Source organism: Rhinoraja longicauda, chromosome 3 (assembly GCF_053455715.1).
Source record: "Rhinoraja longicauda isolate Sanriku21f chromosome 3, sRhiLon1.1, whole genome shotgun sequence".
NCBI lineage: Eukaryota > Metazoa > Chordata > Chondrichthyes > Rajiformes > Arhynchobatidae > Rhinoraja > Rhinoraja longicauda.
In genome coordinates this window covers 55,289,233-55,315,243 of record NC_135955.1, presented here as the reverse complement: position 1 = coordinate 55,315,243, position 26,011 = coordinate 55,289,233, and the positions used below count along the sequence as shown (strand labels likewise).

At 42.1% G+C, this 26,011-nt stretch overlaps 1 protein-coding gene and 1 long non-coding RNA gene across 3 annotated transcripts in view; one reads left to right on the top strand and one right to left on the bottom strand.

Annotated features, from left to right (window-relative positions):
• The window catches only part of LOC144592014 (uncharacterized), a 72,333-nt gene extending 69,271 nt beyond the window's left edge, over positions 1–3,062 (top strand). Inside the window, exon 3 of the long non-coding RNA XR_013547059.1 lies at positions 2,472–3,062. This is a non-coding gene — a long non-coding RNA (uncharacterized LOC144592014). The remainder of the gene's footprint in view (positions 1–2,471) is intronic.
• The window catches only part of LOC144592012 (terminal uridylyltransferase 7-like), a 78,005-nt gene that overhangs the window by 22,218 nt on the left and 29,776 nt on the right, over positions 1–26,011 (bottom strand). For both annotated transcript variants that reach the window (XM_078396166.1, XM_078396167.1), the window contains exons 6-17: positions 25,109–25,197; positions 24,308–24,359; positions 23,168–23,237; positions 21,666–21,792; positions 18,125–18,244; positions 16,826–16,939; positions 16,554–16,734; positions 12,432–13,714; positions 12,066–12,216; positions 2,856–2,942; positions 1,512–1,615; positions 59–116 (exon numbers count right to left, since the gene is read on the bottom strand). In XM_078396166.1, the coding sequence (XP_078252292.1) occupies positions 59–116; positions 1,512–1,615; positions 2,856–2,942; positions 12,066–12,216; positions 12,432–13,714; positions 16,554–16,734; positions 16,826–16,939; positions 18,125–18,244; positions 21,666–21,792; positions 23,168–23,237; positions 24,308–24,359; positions 25,109–25,197 (2,436 nt within the window). The remainder of the gene's footprint in view (positions 1–58; positions 117–1,511; positions 1,616–2,855; positions 2,943–12,065; positions 12,217–12,431; positions 13,715–16,553; positions 16,735–16,825; positions 16,940–18,124; positions 18,245–21,665; positions 21,793–23,167; positions 23,238–24,307; positions 24,360–25,108; positions 25,198–26,011) is intronic.

Below are 26,011 nucleotides of genomic sequence, written 5' to 3'. Positions count from 1 at the left end.
TGACCGAACTTTTATTGGAACCGGCATTTTGAAAGATATTAACAGATCTGTACAATACCTGGATTCTTTCTCAGCACTCTTGCCAAATCCTCAATAATCTTGATACAATTTAATCCCTGCAAGATATTAAACAAAATTAGATTACGTTTTTCTTTGTTCTTTTCTGTTGTTTTCCATAACTATTACCAAAACGACTCACATGTTCAAGATTAGAAACATAGAAAATAGGTGCAGGAGGAGGCCATTCGGCCCTTCGAGGCAGCACCGCCATTCATTGTTATCATGGCTGATCATCCACAATCAGTAACCTGTGCCCAACTTCTCCCCATATCTCTTGATTCCACTAGCACCCAGGGCTCTATCTAACTCTCTTAAATTCATCCAGTGATTTGGCCTCTACTGCCCTCTATGGCAGAGAATTCCACAAATTCACAACTCTCTGGGTGAAAAGGTTCCTTCTCACCTCATATCATATATCATATATATACAGCCGGAAACAGGCCTTTTCTGCCCTCCAAGTCCGTGCCGCCCAGTGATCCCCCGTACATTAACACTATCCTACAATTTTTTACATTTACCCAGCCAATTAACCTACATACCTGTCCGTCTTTGGAGTGTGGGAGGAAACCGAAGATCTCGGAGAAAACCCACGCAGGTCACGGGGAGAACGTACAAACTCCTTACAGTACAGCACCCGTAGTCAGGATCGAACCTGAGTCTCCGGCGCTGCATTCGCTGTAAAGCAGCAACTCTACCGCTGCGCTACCGTGCCGCCCTTAGTTTTATATGGCCTCCCCTTTATTCTAAGACTGTGGCCCCTGGTTCTGGATTCCCCCATTAGGGATTAACAGGTCTAAGGAATCACAAAAAATGTAAAATATTATGTTCAATTATAATTTATCTTTAAAGATGCACTATTACATATATAGATGGATCTGGCGTAAGAGCCAAAAACAATTGAAAAAATGCAAGCCAATTCCTCATGGCCCGATTTATTGATGTAGTTGTAATTAGTAAAGGAGCAAGTAATCTAAAGATGGTACCTGCGTTAATCAGCATGCAATTACAAAAGAAAGTGTTTGGGTATATTTTGGATAATGATTGGCTGCACTTAAATTCATCATACCAAAATATGAGGTAACATAAGCAGAGTAAAATCCAAATCCAAATGTAATAATATTACTGCATAATGCACTGGTCAAAACCCATCAAAACGGCCTATATTTCTGGCCACCGAGGAGAACATAATCTAGCTATGGGAGGGATAATATTGAATCTGATTATTCTAACTGAAAAAATCAATTCTAAGCAAAGAATATAGATGCTTGGCTTATTTTTCCTTGATAGAGCAAAACCTTCAATATGATATACTGGAGTTTAATGTTCCAGAGTAGATTGTTGATTAAGTTCAACTTCAAAAGTATAACATTTTATATTAACAGCAATTAGAACGTTTTACCAAGGTAACTACTCCAAATGTCTTTTTAATATAAAAGCACGGATAAACGTACCTCTGCTGTTTCCCGTTCTTCAAATGTCATACAAATGTCAAGATCACTTTGCCTAAAACCAAACCCATTCTTGGAAGACCCAAACAAGCAGAGCTTTACTTTAGCTGTAAAATAATAGACAGCACTAAATTTGTTGAAAATAATACTTGGAAAATAGAAAATAAAATGTCCTTTTGTATAATACCAACAAGTGAGAAATTCCATTATTATTTATTAATATTAGCATTGTGTAAAAGCATAAGGTAAAACAATGAGGACCGTTTCTACTTTCAGCAAAACTTGTGCAAACACATCAAGCATTACATTTAAAGACAATATTAAACATACCTCAGTAACATACAATAATACAATTCAACAGAACTTTATTATTGAGACTTTAAACATGTATCATTTAGTCTCTACATCTTATATTCAAAAATAACACTTAACCTTAGAAAATATGCAACTGCCAAATTTGCTGGCTCATAACAGAGAACTTGATCTTTTAAGTAAACAAAGATCAGGAAAATAAACAGACACAGGAACATTTCCATAAAACAGGGAAGTGTTTCCCCTCTTTTCTCAGCTGCTCTGTGTACTTGATATAAGATAAGTGCAGCAGAGTGTCCTCATGTCTCTGTTTGCTACGAAGACAGAAGGTCCAGACCAGAATTCACATTGGATTTTTGAGGTTCAAATAGTTCCAATATCCGTGACCAGAAAGACAAATATATGTTGTGACCTCCCAAAAGCATTGAACTGAACTTTGGATGTTTCACTTCAAGTCAGCAGTCAGACAGAAGGGGAAAATTAAAAATCATTTTCTGAGAAGTTTGACAGTTTTCATGAAATCATATTACTTTTGCAATGTAATTAGTAATGACTCCCAGAATGCTTCCATCAAATGGACTTATTTTTCATAATTTCATCAGCAGTGACTCCAGAAAGATTATGTTGCTCTTTATTAAAATTCATTTGCAGGAATCTGCCAAGGCCAGCGTTTATCCAGAACTGAGGAGGTAATGGAAAGTCAACGGCAACAGATGCCAGATTGGATAAGGATGACAGAATTACTTCCATGAAGAAACCGACCACGCCTGATATGCTTTAAAATGACAACCCACTCGTTATGTGAATACCATTACACTAACTCTTTATTTCTGATTTAGTTACTTGAAGTGAGGATTCCTTGCTGCCACTGTGCAGTTTAAACATATCTGGAGCAATGATACAGGCCCCTGGATTCTAATCCAGTAACTGTAATTGGAGCACTGATGAAAAACAAATGAAATGTTACGCTGATAAAATAGTCTCTATTTTGCAGTCATTTGCTGTATTAATAAATTAAACAAATGACATTCATACCATCCAGTTCTCTCCTGATGAATGCCTGCAGGTTCACCAGAATATGCTCACGTGCCTTAATTTCCAGACGATCAGGGGAAAAGTCAGCTGAAATGAAAAAGGAATATGTTTAGTTTCTATTATTTATTTGATGCCCTGAGAAAAAAATTGTCAAGTTCTAAGGTTATCAGTTAAATATATACTGCGCACCTGATAAATCTTAATAAACCTACTCTACCAATGTTTTGTTTTTGTGGGGGGGGTGAAATTTAACCAAAATAAAAGATAGTTGTGCTTGGCAAATAAGACAGCTTTTAAAAAATTTAACTTTTTCCAAGAGTTATGATCTGCTCTGTGATTCTACAATACATAATAATTTAGCTCAGATCAGCTTCTAATAACTTTACATTGTAGGGAGCTGACAGAGTTCATCCTGCTCTCAAAGCAAAATTATAACCAAGGTTGGAGGAGATGTTGATTAATGTCTTCATCTACCATACAATATGCCCAGGGATCAACCTTTATTCACACACCAGTAATAGCACTAAAATTGAGGTGTCAACTGGCAAACCTGCAATACAAGATTATATGCATGTTGTTTCTGCTGCCAGCATGCAACAGACAGAACAAAGCGATTCCAAAACCAATGGTTCAGATCAATGCTCTGCAATGAAATGGCGGTGGACAACTAAGCAGCTAATGGAAGCATACTCCCAAGAACATTCCCGTTTTCAATGATTGTATGGCCCAGCAGTGGTGCTCCGGTTTCCTCCTACACTCCAGACTGACAGGCTCGTAGGTTAGTTGGCTTCTGTAAAGTTGTAAATTGTCCCTACTGTGTGTAGGATAGTGTTAATGTATGGGGTGATCGGTGTCGACTCGGTGGGCCTAAAGGCCTGATTCTACACTCTATCTCTAAAGTATTAAGTCATTATTAACCTATGGCTCCTCAGCTGCATTCTGATTTTGCCTCTGGAATATCTTGCCCATCTTTAGAAATATACCATTTGACTCCTTGCATTCATAATTTTAATCATGTAAAACTTCCCATACTTTGTTATCACAGAACTCACCACTCTTGTTTCTTCTCCATCTACATAACCTCTTGACTTCCTCTGTTCATGGCTATAATCTTCATCCTGCCTCCATTTGTAGCCTGTCTAACCCCTTGATACAGCCAATACTACAGCCACTTCCTTTCATCACTTGTGAGCCCACTTCCACTTACGGTATGGCGAGTCCGAAACTTGTTGGTTGTAAGAGGAGTTTATTGCAGCCGCAATATTCGGATACAGAGTTAAACAACAAGGTAAAGGACAACCAATACAAACTTACTGTCTTCCTTGAAGACTTCGCCGAACTCAATCAATCGGGCGCCAAACGCGCACATGACATCGCTGGCCAATCAGCGATGTCGCTCTCTGGACCAATCCCTATGGTCGCGTTCCCACGTGACCTCGCTGGCCAATCCGAGGGTTCGACGACCTGGACCATTCTCTATGGTCGCTACATGACCCCCCCCAGAACCCGAGGTGCGGAACCTAGCAGGGAGCCGGATTTCGCGACCATAACGAGTACGGAGAGGGACAGCCTGAACCACAGGAGCCGGAGGTTCCGGACTTGGCGGAACAGCCGGAACGAGAGGTTCTGGAGGAACTACGTGAACGGGGGGTCCTGGAGGGACTGCCGGAACGGGGGGTCCTGGAGGAACTGTCGGAACGGGGGGTCCCGTACTGAGCGGAACTAACGGAGGTCGGCCTCTCCTAGGGGTTTGACCGACCAGGACTGGTTGATCCGGGTCCAAATGGGCAGGTTTGAGCCGGGACACCGAGACGAGCTCACTCTTGCCGCACATGTCTAAGGTGAAGGAAGCCGTTCCCTTACGTAAAACCCGGAACGGCCCTTGATAGACCCTCTGCAACGGGGCGCGATGGGCATCTTTACGCAGAAAAACAAACTCACAGTCCTTCAGGGAAGACGGTTCATGTACCATGGGACACCCATGACGTGAAGTCGGAACTGGAGCCAGGGAGCCCACCCGTTCCCGGAGAGATGCTAACACTGATGGGACTGTAGGCAGCAGGTCTGAAGGGTCCGGAAACAGATCTCCGGGTACTCGAAGTGTCGAGCCATATACTAGCTCTGCGGACGACGCACCGAGATCTGGCTTAGGAGCAGTCCGGATGCCCAAAAGAACCCAAGGGAGTTGGTCTACCCAGTCCGGGCCTTCAAGCCTTGCACTGAGGGACGCCTTAAGTTGGCGGTGGAACCTTTCTACGAGTCCATTTGCTTGGGGGTGATATGCAGTCGTGGGTTGTAACTTGGACCCGTACAGTTCTGCCAGCGCGGCCCAGAGGGACGAAGTGAACTGTGGCCCTCTGTCAGTGGTAATAACTGCCGGGACCCCGAAACGAGCTACCCAATGAAGGGCCAAAGTCCTAGCACAAGACGCTGACGAAATATCAAACAATGGGAAAGCCTCTGGCCACCGGGTGAACCGATCCACCACCGTGAGGAGGTGGGTGTAGCCCCGGGAGGAAGGCAAAGGCCCGACCAAATCCACGTGGATGTGGAAAAAACGAACAGCCGGGACCTCGAAATCCTGTACGGGGGGCTGGACGTGGCGCTGGACTTTAGCGGTCTGACAGGGCACGCAGGAACGTGCCCACCCCGCTACCTGTTTCCGCAGGCCATGCCAGACAAACCTCGCTGCTACCAAGGCAGAGGTGGAGCGGATGGACGGGTGCGCCAGCCCATGAATGGCATCGAAAACCCGGCGCTGAAGGGAGGGCGGTACTACCGGCATGGGACGGGGAAGAGAAACATCACACCAGACTTTCGTGCCCTCCGACCCACAAGCTACCTGGGCCAACTTCAATCCCGAAGTGGTGGACCGGTAAGCCGAAACGGTATCCGCTAGGAGCTGTGCCTCCGCAAGCTCCTTGGGATCCACTTCGCAGTCCACCGCCGAAATAGGGGGAAAAGCAGGTCTAGACAGGGCGTCAGCAACGGCATTAAGCTTACCCGCGACATGACGGACATCGGTGGTAAATTCGGAGATAGCGGTCAGGTGCCGCTGCTGGCGGGCCGACCATGGGTCAGACAATTTCAAAAAAGCAAATGTTAATGGCTTGTGGTCCGTAAATGCCACAAATGGGCGGCCCTCGAGGAAGTACCTGAAATGACGAACAGCTAAATAGAGAGCCAGAAGCTCTCGGTCAAATGCGCTATACTTCAGCTCGGCCGAATTTAGTTGCCGGCTGAAAAACGCTAAAGGCTGCCAACGGCCACCGACCTGCTGCTCCAGAACCCCGCCCACCGCCACGTCAGAGGCGTCAACCGTCAGGGCCGTGGGGGCGGAGGGGCTCGGATGGACCAACATGGTGGCGTCTGCCAAAGCTGCCTTAGCTGCTGTAAAAGCCGACTCAGCGGTCGGGGACCACAACAACTCTACCGGATTCCCTGCAAGGCATTGGAAGAGTGGGCGCATGACTCGCGCAGCTGCCGGAACGAACCTATGGTAGAAATTAACCATGCCTACGAACTCCTGTAGCCCTTTTACTGTGGTGGGCCTAGGAAATGCCCGGATAGCCTCCACCTTTTCGGGCAAAGGGGAGGCGCCGGCAGGGGTAATTCTGTGCCCTAGAAAATCAAGAGCAGGAAGGCCGAATTGACATTTGGAGGGTTGGATTATGAGCCCGTGGTCTTGGAGCCGCTGGAACACGGTCCGCAAATGGGCCTGGTGTTCCTGCACGGAGGGGCTGGCTACCAGGATGTCGTCTAAATAAATAAACAAAAACGGTAAACCCCGGCCCACGCGGTCCATCAGTCGCTGGAAAGCCTGTGCCGCGTTCTTTAAACCGAAAGGCATACGCAACCATTCAAACAACCCGAACGGAGTAATTGTTGCAGTTTTCTGTATGTCCTCCGGTCGCACCGGAATCTGATGGTATCCTCGCACCAAATCGATTTTGGAAAACACCACCGCTCCTTCCAGCCCAGATGAAAAATCCTGTAGGTGCGGTATGGGGTAGCGATCAGCCGTGGTGACAGCATTGAGACGCCGATAATCGCCACATGGTCTCCACCCCCCAGATGCTTTGGAGACCATGTGTAACGGCGAGGCCCACGGGCTGTCAGACTGACGGACAATTCCCATTTCCTCCATTTTCCTGAACTCCGCCCTTGCCACCACCAGTTTGTCTGGCGGTAGTCTCCTGGCCCGAGCGAAAACGGGAGGGCCTTCGGTGCGGATGTGATGGACCACACCGTGCTTAGCCGAAGGCGTGTCAAAACGTTGGACGAGCAGCTCCGGAAACTCTGCCAGAATCGCAGCATACGAGTCGGGGGCCGCGACGACGGCCTGGACAGTAGGGCTGGGCGAGGAGGCGATTGTCGGAGCGACGTGCTCATCTTCGGCGGAGGGTCGGAGGTCGTTACCGCGGACATCAGGAACCAGTGAAAAAGCCCAGAGAAAATCTGCGCCCAGGATCGCTTGTTTGACGTCGGCTATGATGAATGGCCATTCGTACGTGCGGAGGCCTAACACAAGGGACATCTTCCGTGTACCGAAAGTGCGAATTGGGCTGCCATTAACCGCGATGAGGGTGGGACCTGTCTTACCCGATCTGGTTTCGAGGTCAGTCGGCGGCACTATGCTGACGATGGCTCCAGTGTCTACCAAAAATTCTGTGTCCGTGAATCGATCATGGACATAGAGGCGCCGGTTCTGGCCAATCGTAACTGCCCCTATGTACGATCGGCCGAGGCATTTCCCGCGAAGGTACAAGGCAAACGACAGTTGCGGGATTCGTTACCCCATCGTAGGTGATAATAGCACCAGCCGCGCTTGTGCGGATCTTTTTGGCGGGCTTTCTGAGAATTGGCGGGAGACATGGCGCCATCTTGCCGTCGCTGTGGCGTGGTCACTGATGTCGAGACTTTGTTGATCGAACCACTCGCCTTGTTTTTTGCCGCTATGAGCGCGTCCGCTTTCGCTGCATATGCTTCGGGGTCCTTAAAAGAACAATCCGTGAGCAGCAGTCGGACATCCTCGGGAAGTTTCTCGCGGAATGCCTGCTCGAACATAGGGCAATCCGTATGCTCACCGGCTAGCATCATCATTTCGGCCATGAGGACGGAAGGCAGTTGGTCTCCAAGATCCGGTAGGTGCAGAAGTTTTGCCGCACCACCATGCTTATTAAACCCGAAGGTTCGCAGTAATACTTTCTTCATGGCCTCGTACTTGTTTTCCGCAGGTGGATTCACGATGAACCGCATCACGCGCTTGGTTGTGTCCGGCGATAGAGCGCTGACGAGGTAGAAGTACTTCGTGGATTCGTCCGACACCTTCTTTATATGAAATTGAGCCTCGGCGTGGATAAACCAAGCTTGCGGTGCGTGCGTCCAAAACAACGGTAGATGAACGCCTGCCGCGCTTGACTCCGGTGTGCCCTGCTCGGTCATCGTCAACGAGGCGTTGGGTTCCTGCTCAGTCGGTGATCGTCCAGATCACGTCGGGGTCACCAATATGGCGAGTCCGAAACTTGTTGGTTGTAAGAGGAGTTTATTGCAGCCGCAATATTCGGATACAGAGTTAAACAACAAGGTAAAGGACAACCAATACAAACTTACTGTCTTCCTTGAAGACTTCGCCGAACTCACTCAATCGGGCGCCAAACGCGCACATGACATCGCTGGCCAATCAGCGATGTCACTCTCTGGACCAATCCCTATGGTCGCGTTCCCACGTGACCTCGCTGGCCAATCCGAGGGTTCGACGACCTGGACCATTCTCTATGGTCGCTACAACGGACTCATTTTTCTTCTTGCATCGAAAAACTACATCAATTCGACAACAACTACGTGTAAAAATCTGGTGTCCAATCCTTCATCTCCACTTGCCAGGTCAACCTACTTGATTGTTTCCTCATCACCACGGACCACCTCTAATCCATTTAATCCATCTGTGAGCAGGCAAAACTATTCAACTTATCGCATTAAGGAGTCTTCTTGCCAGATTTTGTAAAACTCTATGAATGATTTTGTTGCATTCAAGACACTAAAATGTCAGTGACTATTGTTGAAATACACAATCTAAACCAGGATCTCAAACAGAGCATACGATTTGACAGAAACAAACGCGTTTAGGAAAAAATGTTTTAAAAACTATAAAGAGGCAAGTAACAAAAATATTTTAAAGAAAATTAAAAATAAATTTATGAGAATTAACCTCAATTCTAATAAAAGTAAAATTTTAATAAGTAGGAATAAAAATTGCAGATGCTGGTTTAAATCAAACGTGGACACAAAATGCTGGAATAACTCAGCGGGTCAGGCAGCATCTCGGGAGTGAAGGAATGGGTGATGTTTCGGGTCAAGACCCTTCTTCAAACTGAAGAAGGGTCTCGACCCGAAACATCACCCAGTCCTTCTCTCCCGAGATGCTGCCTGACCCGCTGAATTACTCCAGCATTTTGTGTCTACCTAAAGTTTTAATAAGGTCAGATGCATTATTTATAAGTAACTATCAAGTCACTAAAAACTCACTTATTCTTGAAAGCAATAATCTAATTTTTCTTTCTGACAACTTTAGGCACTTTCTGACACATTGGATTTATTTCAGTTTGGCCTATTGGTGAAAACAACAGTGTGCTTCACGAAAGACAAGTTAACCACTGGCAGCGACTCATGGAATTCCAAGTTTAAATATGCACTTCATAAATATGCTGAAGATACTGCCCAACATCAAAATATCAAGTGCTCTAAGCCTCTCAACCATTATTGATATAAAACCCATGCAACTATTTTTATTCACCATTGCAGCTCCTCAAATAACCATTATTATAAACACATTTTATTTTAGGTTATTTTAAATTTGCCTTTGGTTCACTAGGTTAATTCCCGGAATGGCGGAACTGTCGTATGTTGAAAGACTGGAGCGACGAGGCTTCTATACACTGGAATTTAAAAGGATAAGAGGGGATCTTATTGAAACATATAAGATTATTAAGGGATTGGACACGCTAGAGGCAGGAAACATGTTCCCAATGTTGGGGGAGTCCAGAACCAGGGGCCACAGTTTAAGAATAAGGGGTAGGCCATTTACATAGAAAATAGGTGCAGGAGGACGCCATTCGGCCCTTCGAGCCAGCACCGCATTTAGAACGAAGATCAGAAAATACTTTTTCACTCAGAGTTGTAAATCTGTGGAATTCTCTGCCTCAGAAGGCAGTGGAGGGCAATTCTCTGGATGCTTTCAACAGAGAGCTTGATAGAGCTCTTAATGATAGCGGAGTCAGGGGGCATGGGGAGAAGGCAGGAACGGGGTGCTGATTGTGAATGATCAGCCATGATCACATTGAATGGCAGTGCTGGCTCGAAGGGCCGAATGGCCTACTCCTGCACCTATTGTCTATTCCAGATTACCTGTGAAGAGGTGTGCTTAGGCTTCAGAATCAAAAACATTTGTTAAGGCATATTTGGTGGTCATTCAGTCTATCGAGTTTATCCTGTCAGTCCCATTTCTCTGCTTTCTTCATTGCCCTGCACATTATTCTTTCCTAAGTACTTAGGCAAATCTCTTGTAAAAACATCAAATGATCTGATTTCACTACCTTTACAGGCAGCAAAATTAACATCCAAATAAAAGATGGTTATCACATGCCCCTTGTATCTTTTCCCAAACATTTAAATTTGTGTCTATTTTTTAACCACCTGATAATTGGAACAGCCCATTTTTATTTACACTAGCTAAATCAATCAATCATAACCATTTTAACACATTTTCTAATTCCCATACTGACCTATCTGTACGGGGCCATCTCCATTGCCTGAGTGAAGCCACATGCAAACTGGAAGAATAGCATCTTGTATTCCGCTTGGGTGGCTTACAATCCAACAGTATGAACAATGAATTCTCCAATTTTAGATAACTAACCAACCACCTGCCACCTTCCCCCCCCCCTTCCCTGTGCCCCACACACACCCTTTTCTCCCTCCCCCTCTCCTTCCATCTACATTCCTTCCTCAGGCTTCACAATTTACTTATCCCACATCGTTTCTCTTTCCGTCTCTAGCCTTTGTCGAACCATCATCCTATCAAAACCCACCCTCACCTGTATCCGCCTATCACTTGCCAGGCCTTGTCCTGCCCTTCCTCTCTTCCAGCTTTCTTCCCCTTCCCACCACAATCAGTTGGAAGAAAGGCCCCAACCCAAAACATCGCCTAATCATGTTCTCCAGAAATGCTGCCCGACCCTCCGAGTTACTCTGGCGCTTTGTGTCTTTTATTGGACATAATGCCCAAGTCACGGCTAAATAGTGCTTTTGCACAGCTTCGACATTAATGTTTTTATAGACTTATTCCTCAATTTAAGAGGACAAACATCATACATGCTTTATGAAAAACTCCCTCATCATGCCATTGCATTTCGAAGAATTTATGTACACGTGAACTTGGATTTGCGTGTTCCTGCACATACTTTAGAGCTTCATTTGTTACATAAAGATGAAGATAACAAATTGACTGGGAACAAAAACAATTTTATCAAAAAAGTGGTAAAAATTTGTTTTCATCTGTTTTATCTCAAATGTCATAGAAAGCCAAATGATAAGAAAGCAAAGAAAAGAAAAAAATGGAGAAATTGATTATCTCTTCTGAGCACTTTTAATCCTTAAAATGAAATGGAACAGGAATGGGTGACTAACTAAGTTATATTTCAGACTAGAGATTGAAGGTGTAAACTGTATCTGCTGCATTAGGCTAGCTTTTTTTGGAGGAAGGTGATAATAGAAAATGTCGGTAGGCCGAAGGGCCTGTTTCCGTGCTGTATCTCTGAACTAAAATGTCAAGGCAGCACAGTAGCATTGCATATTATTGCCCCATCACAGATAGGCCGTAGAAAATTCTGGTAAGAGAAAGGGGAAAAACATGGTTGTTAATGGACAATTTCTGAGAGATTAAGGGAAACAATTGGGGGGGGGGGGGGGGGGGATTAGATTATTCCGGGATAGACACAAAAAGCTGGAGTAACTCAGTGGGACAGGCAGCACCTCTGGAGAGAAGGAATGGGTGACGTTTTGGGTCAAGACCCTTCTTCAGACTGGTTAGAGATAAAGGAAACGAGAGATATAGACAGGGATGTGGAGAGATTATTCTGGGAGATGTATGGACTCGACGGCCTTTATTACACTGAAAAAAGGAAAATAAACAAAAGATTATATACTTACAGTAACATTGAATACAGACTCTGTCAAGTTCTTCCAGGAATTTTGGTGTCATTTGTGGCAATGGCTCAAGATCAACTTTTTTGAAGTCCTCTGGACAATCATGTTTTAAGTGGCCTTCTCGCTTGCATAAACTGCATACAATTATGGAAGCCTATTTAGGAAAAATGTGATAGTAATTTTACACAATAAATACTATACACATACACTAATGTTATTTAATATTCAACAGCTGATTCCAACGAGCTTAACCAAATTGTGAAAGTTTTGCAGCTTATTTTCCATGTTCTAGCCATTCTGTTAAATAGTTTCCAATGTGATCAAAATGCAGCAGTTTTGAGAACCACAAAATTCTGTAGGTGGCATTACCTTGCCCTTTGTAAAAGCTGCTTTACTGAACACATAATACAGGTTGTCATCACTCGATCGTGATTCACATCCAAGTAATGTAGGGTCAGTTTCTCCAACAGTAACTTCCTTATTTATTTCATTTTGAACTTGTTTTTGTTTCTTGCTTGGAGAACGTGTGATCGTCTGAGAAGTCACATCACTTAGGCTTTCCAGAGTATGTTCTTTCCAGTGTATCAATTCATCATCAATTATTCCATCTTCATCAGACGGGTTATCCTCCTCACTAGACTCTGTGGATATATTCTCAAATTCGTCTTCAGCTGTGAGACTGTCAAGATGAACTCGAGGTGTGATATTCAGATCCAAGTCATCATCGTCATCATCAATGTCATCTTCTTCCTCATAGTCTTCATTTCTGTTTAGTGGCCTTTTCTGGTGCTGTGTTGTCTTCTTAGGGAAATTGTGCAGTTCATCCATACTGTCAGAACTTTCTCTAACTTCAGTTAACATGATTTCATCATTTTTCATTTCCAGTTGATTAGAATCATCAATATCAACATCATCACTCTCTATATTCTGAGGATTCAGAAAATTATCAGTGTCTGAAAGATTTTCTGAATTAAAGCGATCTCTGTAACAATTCATGCGGTTCACACAAGAGTTCATTTCATCATCACTGGAGGTCTCATTATCTGCTTCTATTGATTGCATAAATTTGCTTTCATTTAATATCTTGCCGGCAATTGTTGAAGTGTTTTTCTGCTGCCCAGACATATTAAACAGTTCTTCAACATTGCCACTTTCCAAAAGATCATTATCATCTTTATCTTCACTTTCTGGTTGATTTTCATCATCCTCGGGCAAGTCGTCTCCAGTAATTCCGCACTTTTGCATATCAGATATCAGCTCTTCCTCTTTGAAGCTTTTACTCCCACATTCTTGTAACTTTTCCAAGTTTCTGTAGGGTTTTTCAGAAGATAGTTTTTCACCATCATTACATGCAGCAGCAGCATTGTGGATCTGTTGCCATTCTCCATCAGGAATTTCCGCTGAATTGGTAGACGTTGTCTCTGATCGCAGTGCGCTTGACGTGCAACGGTCAGGCAATTCCTGCTGACCGGATACAACCGTAGATGCTGTTTTAGAATCAGCTTTTTCATTGCTTCTTTTGTTGAATTTTGCTGACTTGTATCTGGGCAACGCAAAGTACTTGTATGTTGCTCGTAAACAATGAACGAGATAGTCAAAAACAATTTGACTACTTAACGTTCGTGCAACATTTCTCTTCACAGAGTATGGATCTGGAGAAAAAGGTACATAATTAATGTTTTCATAGATTGAAAATACATTTCCAGCAGATTTAAAAATCTAAACTTTGTATCTTTCTTAATCTCAAAATAACATCACGGAGCCCACGGTCTCTGGTCAGAGACCGACTTTGGGAACTCCAAGCCACGGGAGTTTCGACCGTCCCAACGCAGGAGTTTCGACCGCCCCGATGCGGAAGCTTCGCCCCGATGGATAGTTCGACTGCCCCGACCGCGGGAGAATAAAAGAGGAAGTAGATTGGACTTTTTTGCCTTCCATCACAGTGAGGAATGTGGGGGATCCACTGTGGTGAATGTTTATGTTAACTTTTATGTAGTTGTGTGTCTTGTTGCTTTTTTTTCGTGTAGCTGCATGGTAATTCGCATATCACTGTACCTTAATTGGTACATGTGACAATAAAAGACCTTTGAAACCTTTGACCTTTGAAAGTACCTAATTAGTAATGCTCCTGAACAGACCAAATATTTCCACAATTTTCTATACAAGAGACTGGATATTAAACCATCTCCATTACTATCTTCCAAGTCTCTTATTCAGTTCCAAGATAACCGTAAGCCTAATGCCTTGAAGACAAAGCTGTAAACATTTGCTTTTCTTATCATAGATTTTAAGCAATTGTCAAACCAAGAAACCCAGTCTCTAACTACCTAAATCACTGAAGGCACAGATGAGATGTTGATGAACACCATCACTTACATAAAGGATATCAATCAACAATGAATAATGTGATACAGATACAAAAATGTGCTAGTGAGTACTCATTCAGAATTCAAGTTGGAATGGGTACAGAGAAGATTTACAAGGATGTTGCCAGGACTAGAGGGTCTGAGCTAGAGGGAGAGGTTGAGCAGGCTGGGACTCTATTCCTTGCAGTGCAGGAGAATGAGGGGTGATTTTATAGAGGTGTATAAAATCATGAGAGGAATAGATCAGTAGATGCACAGAGTCTCTTGCCCAGAGTAGGTGAATCGAATACCAGAGGACATAGGTTTACGGAGAAGGGGAAAAGATTTAATAAGAATCTGAGGGGTAACATTTTGCACACAAAGGGTGGTGGGTGTATGGAACATGCTGCCAGAAGAGGCAGTTCAGGCTGAGATTATCCCAACATTTAAGAAACAATGAATCAGGTACATGGATAGGACAGGTGTGGAGGGAATGGACCAAACGTAGGCAGGTGGGACTAGTGTTGCTGGGACATGTTGGGGGGAAGTTGGACCGAAGGGCCTGTTTCCACACTGTATCACTCTATGAACGCCTTATAACTTCACAGTCAGGCTACCAATTTGGGTCTCCAAATGGACCACTATACTTTCACTTAAAAAAAACAAGATTTCTCTTAATTTTACCCATCAATATCTTTGTGCACTCATTGTGCCTTCCTCGTTTTCTTTCCCTGGATTTTTGCAACATTGAATTCTAGGTATTCATCACAAACTTTCCTTTTTTTCTTACCCTTCTCTATGTGTTTCTCAACATTGATAGGGTCTAGATTTGGCTGCTCCTCCTTTTATGCTTGGCTATATTTGGTCTAATGCCCAGTGAAAGCCTCTATTACTGAGACTGATTTATTTTCAGGTTGCTTTTTCCAGTCTTTTTTGCTAAATCACAATTCAGCCTGGTAACATTAGTTCATCATAAACATTTAACATAACTACAAATTGAAAAAGATTCTCAGGTTTGCATGACTGCCTAGAATTGGGCAGCACAACTGGGACCATAGCCCAAAACCAGCTGGGCCCCTTATCAGATTGTGGGAGGTGTAGAATTCTTGGCTCAAGTTTTCTGTCTCTGCAGTGTCGTCGTCCCCACCATATGCCTCGAGGTATCAGGGTAATGATACGGTACAGCTTTATTTATTCCAGGAGGGAAATTGATCTGCCAACAGTCATAAAACACAAGATACATGAAACGTCATATTAAAGTGATGAGTGGAAAGGATTGGGGATGTGCAAAGATTTGGGGGGTGGGGGGGGGGGGGGGAAAGGAAGGTCAGTCTACCCCACGACAGATGGGGGAGGAGCTGTTCAGTTTGATAGCCACAGGGAAGAAGGATCTCCTGTGGCGTTCTGTACTGCATCTTGGTGGAACCAGTCTGTTGCTGAAGGTACTTCTCAGGTTGACTAGTGTGTGATTGAACTGTATTGTCCAAGATGCTCCACAGTTTGAGGAGCATCCTCCCCTCCACCTCCCATGAATCCAATTCCGCCCCAGGACGGAACCAGCGTTCTTTACGAGAATCTGGGTGAGATCATCACCAGTCATTTCTTTGAAGGGACTGCGCCTTTCCTGGTGCTCTCCTCCCACACACATTTGCTGTCGCAACACTAGTATGGTAATTTTTAAAAAAAATCAAAATGTAACATATTTCTGATAACCACGGCCATGAGAATGTAGGGGGAATGGCAAATATTTTAAATTAAATTGCAGATTAGAAATATCGTACAGAGGAGGTAAAACTCCAAATGGCATGTTTCTGCCTACTCTGGCAGAGCGTAGAAAATAAGGACTATCAATATTTTAGAAAAGCTACTTACGGTTATATTTTCAATGCCACCAGACAAGGACTGCGCTTACAATAATGCACATTAAAGTACCACTATTACCAATCTACTTTCTTTTGCACAAAGCCATAAATTACCTTGGAGACGTAAATGTAATTAGAAATTTGTTTTTGCAAAATGCTTGAAAGCGCACCCAATTCATTGACTAATTACAGCAGGGGGGAGAGATCAGGACAGGGGATGGTGTGGGGCAGGAAGAACCACAATGGCTCATAATGAATTTCAAAAACGATAGTTCAATGCAGACCTTCCACAGCAATTCTCCTTTTGGGCCATTCTTTAGCTTCCCGAGAAAGTGGCTCTCTGGTTCGTATGTTAATAACGAAATAAGTCACTGAAAATTCAATTGCATAAAATCGAAGTAGTTCAACCCACAGCTGTCCCACAGGCACAGTACTTTGTTGATTTTTATCAAAAACGAGTGGAACCTACAAAGGAAAAATAGTTTATAAATTATTCTATTTTGATCGGTTACCAAGATAAAAATCAATAAAATCTATCCATGCTGAGAAAACCTACCTTTCCTCCAAAAGAAACATCTTCCTCACTTGGTTTGTATTCCCAAATGACCTCATTGTTTTCTACCCCTTTAAGACTGAAGTTGGCCAAGTTGTCCACCAAAAATCCTTCAATCTTTACAAAAAAAAATAGGTGATTTCTGGTTAAAAAAACATTGTTTTTTTATTTACCAAAAAATCATGAATGCACAATAATAAAGAATGCCCAAATTAAAGTGCCACTGGATCAGTTTCTTGTTTTTTTTTAAAACACAGATTATACCATCTTGATAAACATATTGACAAGACCTCAACTTTAAGCAAAGCTATCCTACACAATGATGACTTCACCTATATCCTTCCTTTGTCCCGCCCCCCTGACATCAGTCTGAAGAAGGGTCTCGACCTGAAACGTCACCCATTCCTTCCCTCCCGAGATGCTGGCTGACCTGCTGAGTTACTCCAGCATTTTGTGAATAAATACCTTCGATTTATACCAGCATCTGCAGTTATTTTCTTATACTACACAATGATGACTTCACTGATCAAATAAATTTATACTACTCTTAAAATAGTCTCTCTATGACAAAATGAAGCAGGTCAGGCAAAAAAAAAACACTACGATAAAACCTCAAAATAACGGTGGGGGCAGGGCAGGGACGGTGTCCGTTGTTGCCGATTGTCTGCTATAACTGGATAAGGGAGGTAAATATTAAGTTTAACCCAAGGGGAAGAAACACTGTGCCAGAGTGGGGGGGGGGGGGGGAGAAATTTGGGGGTTAAACTAGCAAGAATTCACAGGCCAGGGAGCCACAGAGCCCCCAGCCCACATGTGGCAGGCCAGGGACAGGCTCGGAAGTCACATCGCCTTCATGCTGTTTGCTCGCTCCACTCCCGCAACCGGAAGCACGCCACGTGGCGGGAGCTCATTGAGTAACCTGGTGGAAGTGGAGGGTGGTGCAGTGGGAGCCTCGTGCTGTTACCAGGCAACCAAGACATGCACTGCCAGGACCATGTCGGTGCTGTGGTATGCGCCGGGTTTATATCCAACACGACGGGACCTCACTTTATGACAACCACTGCAAACCCATGCCTAATGCAACGCTCTTCAAGAGTGTTTTACCGCTCGCCCTCTCACCGCCGCCCTTCTGCTGCACTACGCGCCGCCTGCCAACCGCCACCATGAACAGATGCTTCAGTCTGCTAAAATCTAAATCCATTATATAGAGCTCTGTAATCGTGAGGGTTTACTGTACTTCTACATCTCAAATGTTTCATGCAATTAGGTTGATTCACCAGAAGAGCAAATAGAAAATCTTACCCATAATCCAAGATACACGGGTAGCACACATTCACTCCTTTGTTGAAGAAAGAATATTACCATTATAGCAAAAGCATAGGGTGGCAACCCTCCTTCCTCTGGGCTATCAATGTGACAAAGCTGAAAACATCAAGAGATTGGTTGGATTTAAAAACAAGTTCATAGATTATCATAGAAACATTTAAATAATGCAAAATGGGAATGTACAGCCCATCATGCTTGCGCTGTTCTTTGAAAGTTTCACGCTATTTATTTTCACGTGTAACCTTGTAAAACAATCATCCTTCAATTATTTTATGCAAACAACTTTCACAGTCTGCGAAATATGATGCCAAGACCTTATCTGCCTGCATTTAATCCATATCCCTCCATATTTATGTGCCTGTCTGAAAGGTTCTTAAATGCCACTAAAATATTTGCCTCAACCACCAACCCTGACAACAGGTTCCAGGCACTCACCACCCTCAGTGTAGAAAAACTTGCCTCGCACATCTCCTTTAAACTTTGCCCCTCTCACCTTAAAGCTTTGCTTTTTCCACCTGGGGGAAAAAACGGTCCTGTCTACCCGATCTATGCCGCTCATAATTTCATATACTTCCCTTGGGTCTCCCCACAGTCCAATCCAATTCTGATTAACCTCTCCCTGTAGCTTATACCTCCTAATCCAGGCATTATTGTGGCAAACCTCCTTTGCACCCTTTCCAAAGCCTCCACATCCTTCTTGTAATGGGGCGACCAGAACCACAAGTAATACTCCAAATGTGGCCAAAGTCCTATTAAGAATAAGGGGTAGGCCATTTAGGACTGAGATGAGGAAAAACTTCTTCACCCAGAGAATTGTGAACCTGTGGAATTTTCTGCTACAGAAGACAGTGGAGGCCAATTCACTGGATGTTTTCAAAAAGAGAGTTAGATTTAGCTCTTAGGGCTGAAGGAATCAAGGAACGGAGTACTGATTTTAGATGATCAGCCATGATCATATTGAATGGCTGTACTGGCTCGAAGGGCTGAATGGCCTTTTCCTGCACCTATTTTTCTATGTTTCTATAAACCTGCATCATGACTTCCTGACTCTTATAATCAATGCCTCGACCGTTGAAGGCAAGCATACCATATCCCTTTTTTACTATTCTATCTACTTGTGTTGCCACTTTTAAGGAGTTGGGGACGGACCCAAAGATCCCTTTGTACATCAAGATCATGCCATTAATGGTCTACTTTCCCTTTACATCGACCTCTCGAAGTGCAACACCTCACACTTGCTCAGATTAAAGTCCATCTGCCATTTCTCCATCCATTTCTGAAGCTGCTCTGTACACTTTGACAACCTTCCTCATTGTTCACGATCCCAGCAATCTTGGTGTCATCTACAAACTTGATAACCAACCCACCTCCGTTTACTGCACATACATTTTTCATTATGCAATAAAAAAAAATTCCCGGGTGCTATATATGCAACACGCAGAGGAAAAAAAAATTTAGTTGAACATTGGAAAAGGTTTTACCCGAGCAACAAAAGCAAAAATTTGGATAATTTAAAACCAGCTGTAATGTTGCAGAGAAAAATGACATGAAATTGGCCCTTCGATCTACTGAGACCACCCGACAATCAAGCATCCAATTATACTAATCATATATTCACCAAACAATAATTGTTTGTAAACATGAACTTAATGGTCATCTTCACCTTAATTGCAAGATTTACAGCAAAAAAACATTCTATCCCCCAGTCACTGGACGTCAAAATTTGAAAGATTCACAATGCATGCATGCCATTTGCCTTTCTCTTTGCTGTAATTCATACGTTAACTAATTAATACCTTAATGTAATTCATACGTTATCGTGCTTGAAATGCAAGGTTCACCATATCCAAACAAATGCATTTTCCAAATGTATTAAAAAATAAAACTGATTTGCTATTCTTCTTTACAAAATCAATAATCTCATATTTATCCGTCTATTATTTCTTGACCATTCACTTTCTGGCCTAAATCCTTGTTGCACATATTTTGCAAAATTAGGTACTTGACATTCTGCCCCCCCCCCATTGACAATTACTAACATTGGAGAGTCAGAGGAAACCAGTTTTGCTATTTATAGGAACCAACTTATCACGTATATTGTACTTTTTGATTTAATAATATTATGAAAGCTTCTTTGCATGTACCCATGCCCATAAGTCGGGCATTCGTCATCCCGGGGAAGTCAGTATTGTTCTTAACAACGGGGAGCATTATTTTGTTTTAAATCTCAAATTTCATTTAATTGGATCGATCATTTTGTATCTTGTAGCAGAAAAATTCATACATGAAATTAAGTGTTTTATTAAAAATAAGGTGTCACAAATTTGATTTGTTTTCTTGAAGAGATGATACAGAGGACTGATGAGAGGAGGGCAATAGATATTTCTGCATGGACTTTATCAAGGTTTATGAAAGAGCCAGAGGGTGGTAGTGAAGGGTTGTTTTTCAAATTGAAGGTTTGTAACCAGTATTGTCCCACCACTGGGCATGGTGCTGAGAATACTGTTGTTTGTCACCTATATTAACAATTTGAATGACAATATTGTTAACACGGTCAATAAGATGCAGATGACACCAAAATCTGGTGTCAGTGAAGGTGGTTATGATTACAAGAAGATTAGATGAACTGGGGAAGTGGGACAAGGAATGGCAGGTGGAATATAACTTGGTAAAGTATAAGGTGCGGCACTTTGGTAAATTAAATCAATCTTGTACAGTAAATGGTAGTATCCGGGACAGCATTGTAGAACAGGAAGAACTAGTTCCCTGAAAGTGGCGACTCAGGCAGACAGGAACGTGAAGGCGGCATTGGGCATGCTTGCTTTTGTCAGGCAAGGCACTGAGTACAGGAGGTGGTATGCATGTTACAAATCATTGGCAAGACAACACTTGGGAGTACTGTGCACTGCTGATGTGGTCGTCCAGCTATTTTTAAGCTGAAATGGCTACAAAAAAGATTTGCAAGGATGTTACCAGGAAAGAATTTAAGGAGAGGCAGGATATGACATTGTTTCCCTGGAGCGTAAGAGGCCGAGGGATGACTTTATACAAGACATATAAAATCATGATGGACATAGATAGTGGATGGTAGTCTTTTATCCAGGATAGACAAGTCTAAACTTAGAGGGCATAGATTTAAGGTAAGAGGGGAAAGATTTAAAAGGGACCCCAGGTGCAACTTTTTCCATAGTGAGAGGTGAGTATAATGAACAAGCTGCAAGAAGAAGCAAGCAGGTACAATTACAACATTTAAAAGACATTTGAACAGGTTCAAAGGTTCAGAAGAATATGGGGCATACATGGGAAAATAGGACATTTAGATCAACAGGGACAAGGTGGGCCAAAATGCTCATCTCCATGCTGTAAAATTCGATAACTCCTTGAATAAGTTGAAAGCAATCTAAACTTTAAGGAAAAGCAGTTGTCAAAATAATGTTGGAGGAAAAAATAGTGAATACTGACAATTAAACTTGTACTAAACAAACGACTATTTTAGTCCAGAAAAAAAAAATCTTACCTTTCCCCAAGATCTAAGGGCAATAACCAATGGAGTAAGAGAAGGTTCGAACTTTGCCAAGGCAGCTAAATGACAAGTTGTGAGCCATGCATTTTCATTGCCTGCACTTACTTTACATAAAAGGCCGCTGAAAGGGAGCATGGGGAGAAGATTACAAAATCATGCAGGTTAATTCACAACTGTACAGTGCTCTCAAATAAATTCATAGACTGAGAACATAGCTTTTTTCTTTGAGAAAAACGAACATAAAACTGATCTACTTGTAGAAAAATATTCAAATTAATTTTCAAAATAAAAAAAACAGATGTATCAATATTTCAGGAACACTTTGCCTTGCATGTTTACTTGCTGCAGGTTGATTGAGAATTTTGTAATAAGCCATTCAAGGAAGTTGGCATTCATGGAAGAACCCATGAACGAAGTCTATCATTTCAATTTGCTTCTGTCCCACTGGAGTGGTGGTCTTGATTGGCAGGTGTGTTCATTGTAGCACAGGGCTACATTGTCATTATTTTGAATGTTAGCTCTGTGCAATTGAGGACTCAGACTTCCACACTGTCTCACAACATGCCAGATAGAAGCAATTAGGATCTATTAATATGCAGAGGCTCCTCCAGTAAAAAAGTCAGTGAAGTTCACAAAGGACAATTTTATCTAATGACTAGTTTTAGCTCAGAAAAGGATGCAAATAATACAAACATATTGTCGGTACAGAGTACAATTTCTTTACTTATTTAATATTGTAACACAATAAACTTAGATAACCAGTCTCTATTTATGAATGGATATTCATCTGCCAGACAATGGAAATGTTAGATATACTGATAACTCAGGTCATAGCAACTGCCCCTTGGAAATATTCCTGCATACCAACTCAAAATTGGTAAATTACAATATAGGAAAGCGAGGAATGAAAAAGATAAAATAAATACTTCAAAATATTACGGAAATAAATTAAGCTTGATATTGGTGTATTGTAATATACAGTGCCAAACTAATTAGCACTCAATGGTTTATCTTTTGTAAACATTTAATTTCACACTAGACCAAGTGAACCCATTGGGCCCAAACCTCTCTTGCATTGGTGCAGCACCCTCTCCTTCCCTCCTTCCCCTCTCTCCCCACCCTCCACCCCCTCTCCCTCCCCCCCAATGCACCCCCCTTATCCCCCCCCCACCCCTCCCTCCACTCCCCTTCCCCTCCACTCCCCCCACTCCATCTCCCTCAACCCCCTTACCCCCCTCCCTCCTCTTCCTTCCCTCCCCCCCCATCCCTCTCTAGGAGATAGATTTAAACTTTAAAATGTGAATAACTTTAAAAACATAACACCAATTTCAATGAAACTTTTTCCATTAGCACCAAAGGGAGTAAGGTGGGCCTAAAATTGTCGTGCTATTATATACCATTTTGGCTGTAGTTCAGGAACAAACAAACAAGAGTTTTAGTATATAGATTACATAATTACTGCAATTGCATTCAGATTAAGAAAAAGCACCACACACCTTTGCTCGTCTCTGCATAGTATGACAGGCACTCTGGCATGGAACTCCGCCTCAACACCAATGAAAGAAACTGAATAAATTTGGGAAGAGCAAAAAAATCTATTTAACAATTCTTCTGTCTTTCTATCTACAGTTCTTTCTGCTCACCAATGATGAGGTGAGGGAGTTGATACATTTGAATAAATCTAAAACTGAACTAACCTGAACAATACATCTGCTCCGAGCTATTCTGGCATTCAAAATGTAGATCCCTCAGGCACAGTTACAAATCCTTATATTGGTGAGGCAGATCAGCATAACTAGGTATGTCGTCAATCTATAAATATGGTCAGTCGTTTTCAGTGGGCAATAATCATCCTAAAACCTTTGAGCTCCTATTTGTGATTTAATGGAGCACAAATATATATTTTTTGTAAAAATGAGCCTGGTTGGGATTTGCAAGATTTCAGCCTCAGCAATTCTGGTTTTGACCTAGAAGAGCACAGGCTGAAAAGGACAAATATATAATGAAATGTGCCCACATTGTTTCAAAAACTTTTGCGTCTCTATATGGTCATTTTGATTCATATTAGAGATACAGCACAGAAGCAAGCCCTTCGGTGCACTGAGTCCACACTAACCTATTTTATTCTCCCCATATTCCTATAACTCTCCCTACACACCAAAGATTTCATCCAACACTCATCTGCACCGTAGAGGCCATTTTCAGACCTATTAACCTGCCAACGTGCACATTTTTAGGATGTGGTGGGAAGGAGATGTGGTCAAAAGAAGAACATGCACTCCACACAGAAGGCATTATAGGTCTGAGCCCGAGTTGCTGAGAGTTGTGTGGCAGCAGCACTACTAGTTATGTTCACTGTATCACCCATATTGTGCATCTTAATTTGTGTGTATCAAGCTCTTCAAAGGCCAGGGAATATCACAGGAGCCCCCATGCCCGCTCTAAAACAGAAGATAAGTAAAAACAATTCAAAAATTGAATTCAAACTGATATACACAATTGGAAGTTAGTTATTTTTCTACTATTTTATTCAGCTGTTGTATGGAACACCATTCTGGATTAAGTAGTTAATTCTCAATGACGGTCAAATTATGCATATAAAAATAATATGCTCCCATATTGTTTGAAAAACTTACTGCTATTCTTGAGGCTTTCCTGAACTAGCAATAGCACATCTGGTTGATTCATCTGAAGAACAAAAAAAGATACATGTAATTTATCAAACAGTGACTTCATTTATACTGCTTTAAAATAAAACATGCTTTCATCTGTTTACATTTTTAAAAATGCAATATTTTTCCACCTTTCCAAGGTCAACCGTTTGCAACCATAACTTTAATAAGAGTTTCTGATACACTGCCCTATACATTTATGATTATATATTACATTTTTTTCAGATTTACTGGTTAACAGATATATCAAAAGTAAACAATTCAATCTTTAAGTTTATTCCAATATTCTAACGCCAGTTTTTGTTGAATTATAATATAGGCTAATCTAGTTTTGTGACCCAGTTTGAATCTGGCAGAATTATTTTTAAGGGATTTTAAGCAGGTCCACCAAAGTAATTGAACATACGGGTGAGGTGTGAGGAGCAGGTGTGAAAGGTTTCAGAAGGTTTGATACAATGTTAATAATGTTTCTGAAGAAAGGGCCCTGTGGCTAACTATTAAACAAGTCTATGCAGTCAGAATCTGCAACAGCATTCAACAGATAATGGTGGCAGAGAAAACATGACTTAGTAATAATTTACAAAGCATATCAAATGAAGGGCAGATCAGAAATTATGTGCATTTTTTAAAAAATGAAGAGAGTATTTAGTATTCAGAAAGATAAACAATGTTCAGTTTAACTATCTCAATTGTAACAATTATCCTTAAAATCTGATTGAATAAAATACTTTACATCAACTATGTATACAATCTATAATAACTTACATAAACTGGAAATTGAATATCAATGTTAAGGTCAGAATCTCTAAAGCCAAATCCTGTACAAGAGGATCCATAGAGTCTAAGTGAGCAGTCTAGATGATAAAAAAAAAAGAAACACCAATATATATTATATCTATCAATGTTGCCTTAAAGCAATATTACAACATGAAATAAAACCAACATCATGATATATCTTGAAAGAAAAGGATTCTATAATGTGCCTGAAAAATTAATGCAGAACTGAAATATGAAATAGCAGGTACAGGCCTTACGCTTGTTCGTCATGCACTGAGAATATGGATCAGCTCATTGGATTTAGCTCAGGCCCACTTTCCTGCAATAACCTCATATTGCTTGATTCCATTAATATATAAAAATCTATAGATCCCTTCCTTGAATATGCTCAGCGCTAGAGCTTCCAAACAGCCTTCTTTCATAATGGATTTCAAAGAAACACCGCTCCATTCAAGAAATTTCTACTCATCATTTGAATATCCAACTACTGATTTTGAGATCATCTCTCATTCTTTACAAACTCTCTATCCCAGTAATCAGTCTGGTGAACCTTTGTCAGGCATATCTTGCTTTGGGTGGGTAAACGAGACCTGTACATTATACTCCAGATGCAATCTCACCAAGGCTCCTTGTTCTTAGAGCAAGATGCTTTCAATTCTTGTACTCAAATGATCTTGCAAGATTTGCCAACTTATCTTTACCTTGATTGTGAGCTTTCATATTAACATTCAATGATTTGTATACAAGCAAACCGTCCCTCAGAATAACAATACCTTTCTATTCTTTCCACCAAAATTGAAGACCAAATACTTTTCCATATTATATTCTATGTTATGCCCCTTGCGCTGAGCTTGTCTACATATCCTGAAGTCTTTCTGCACCCTCCTCACA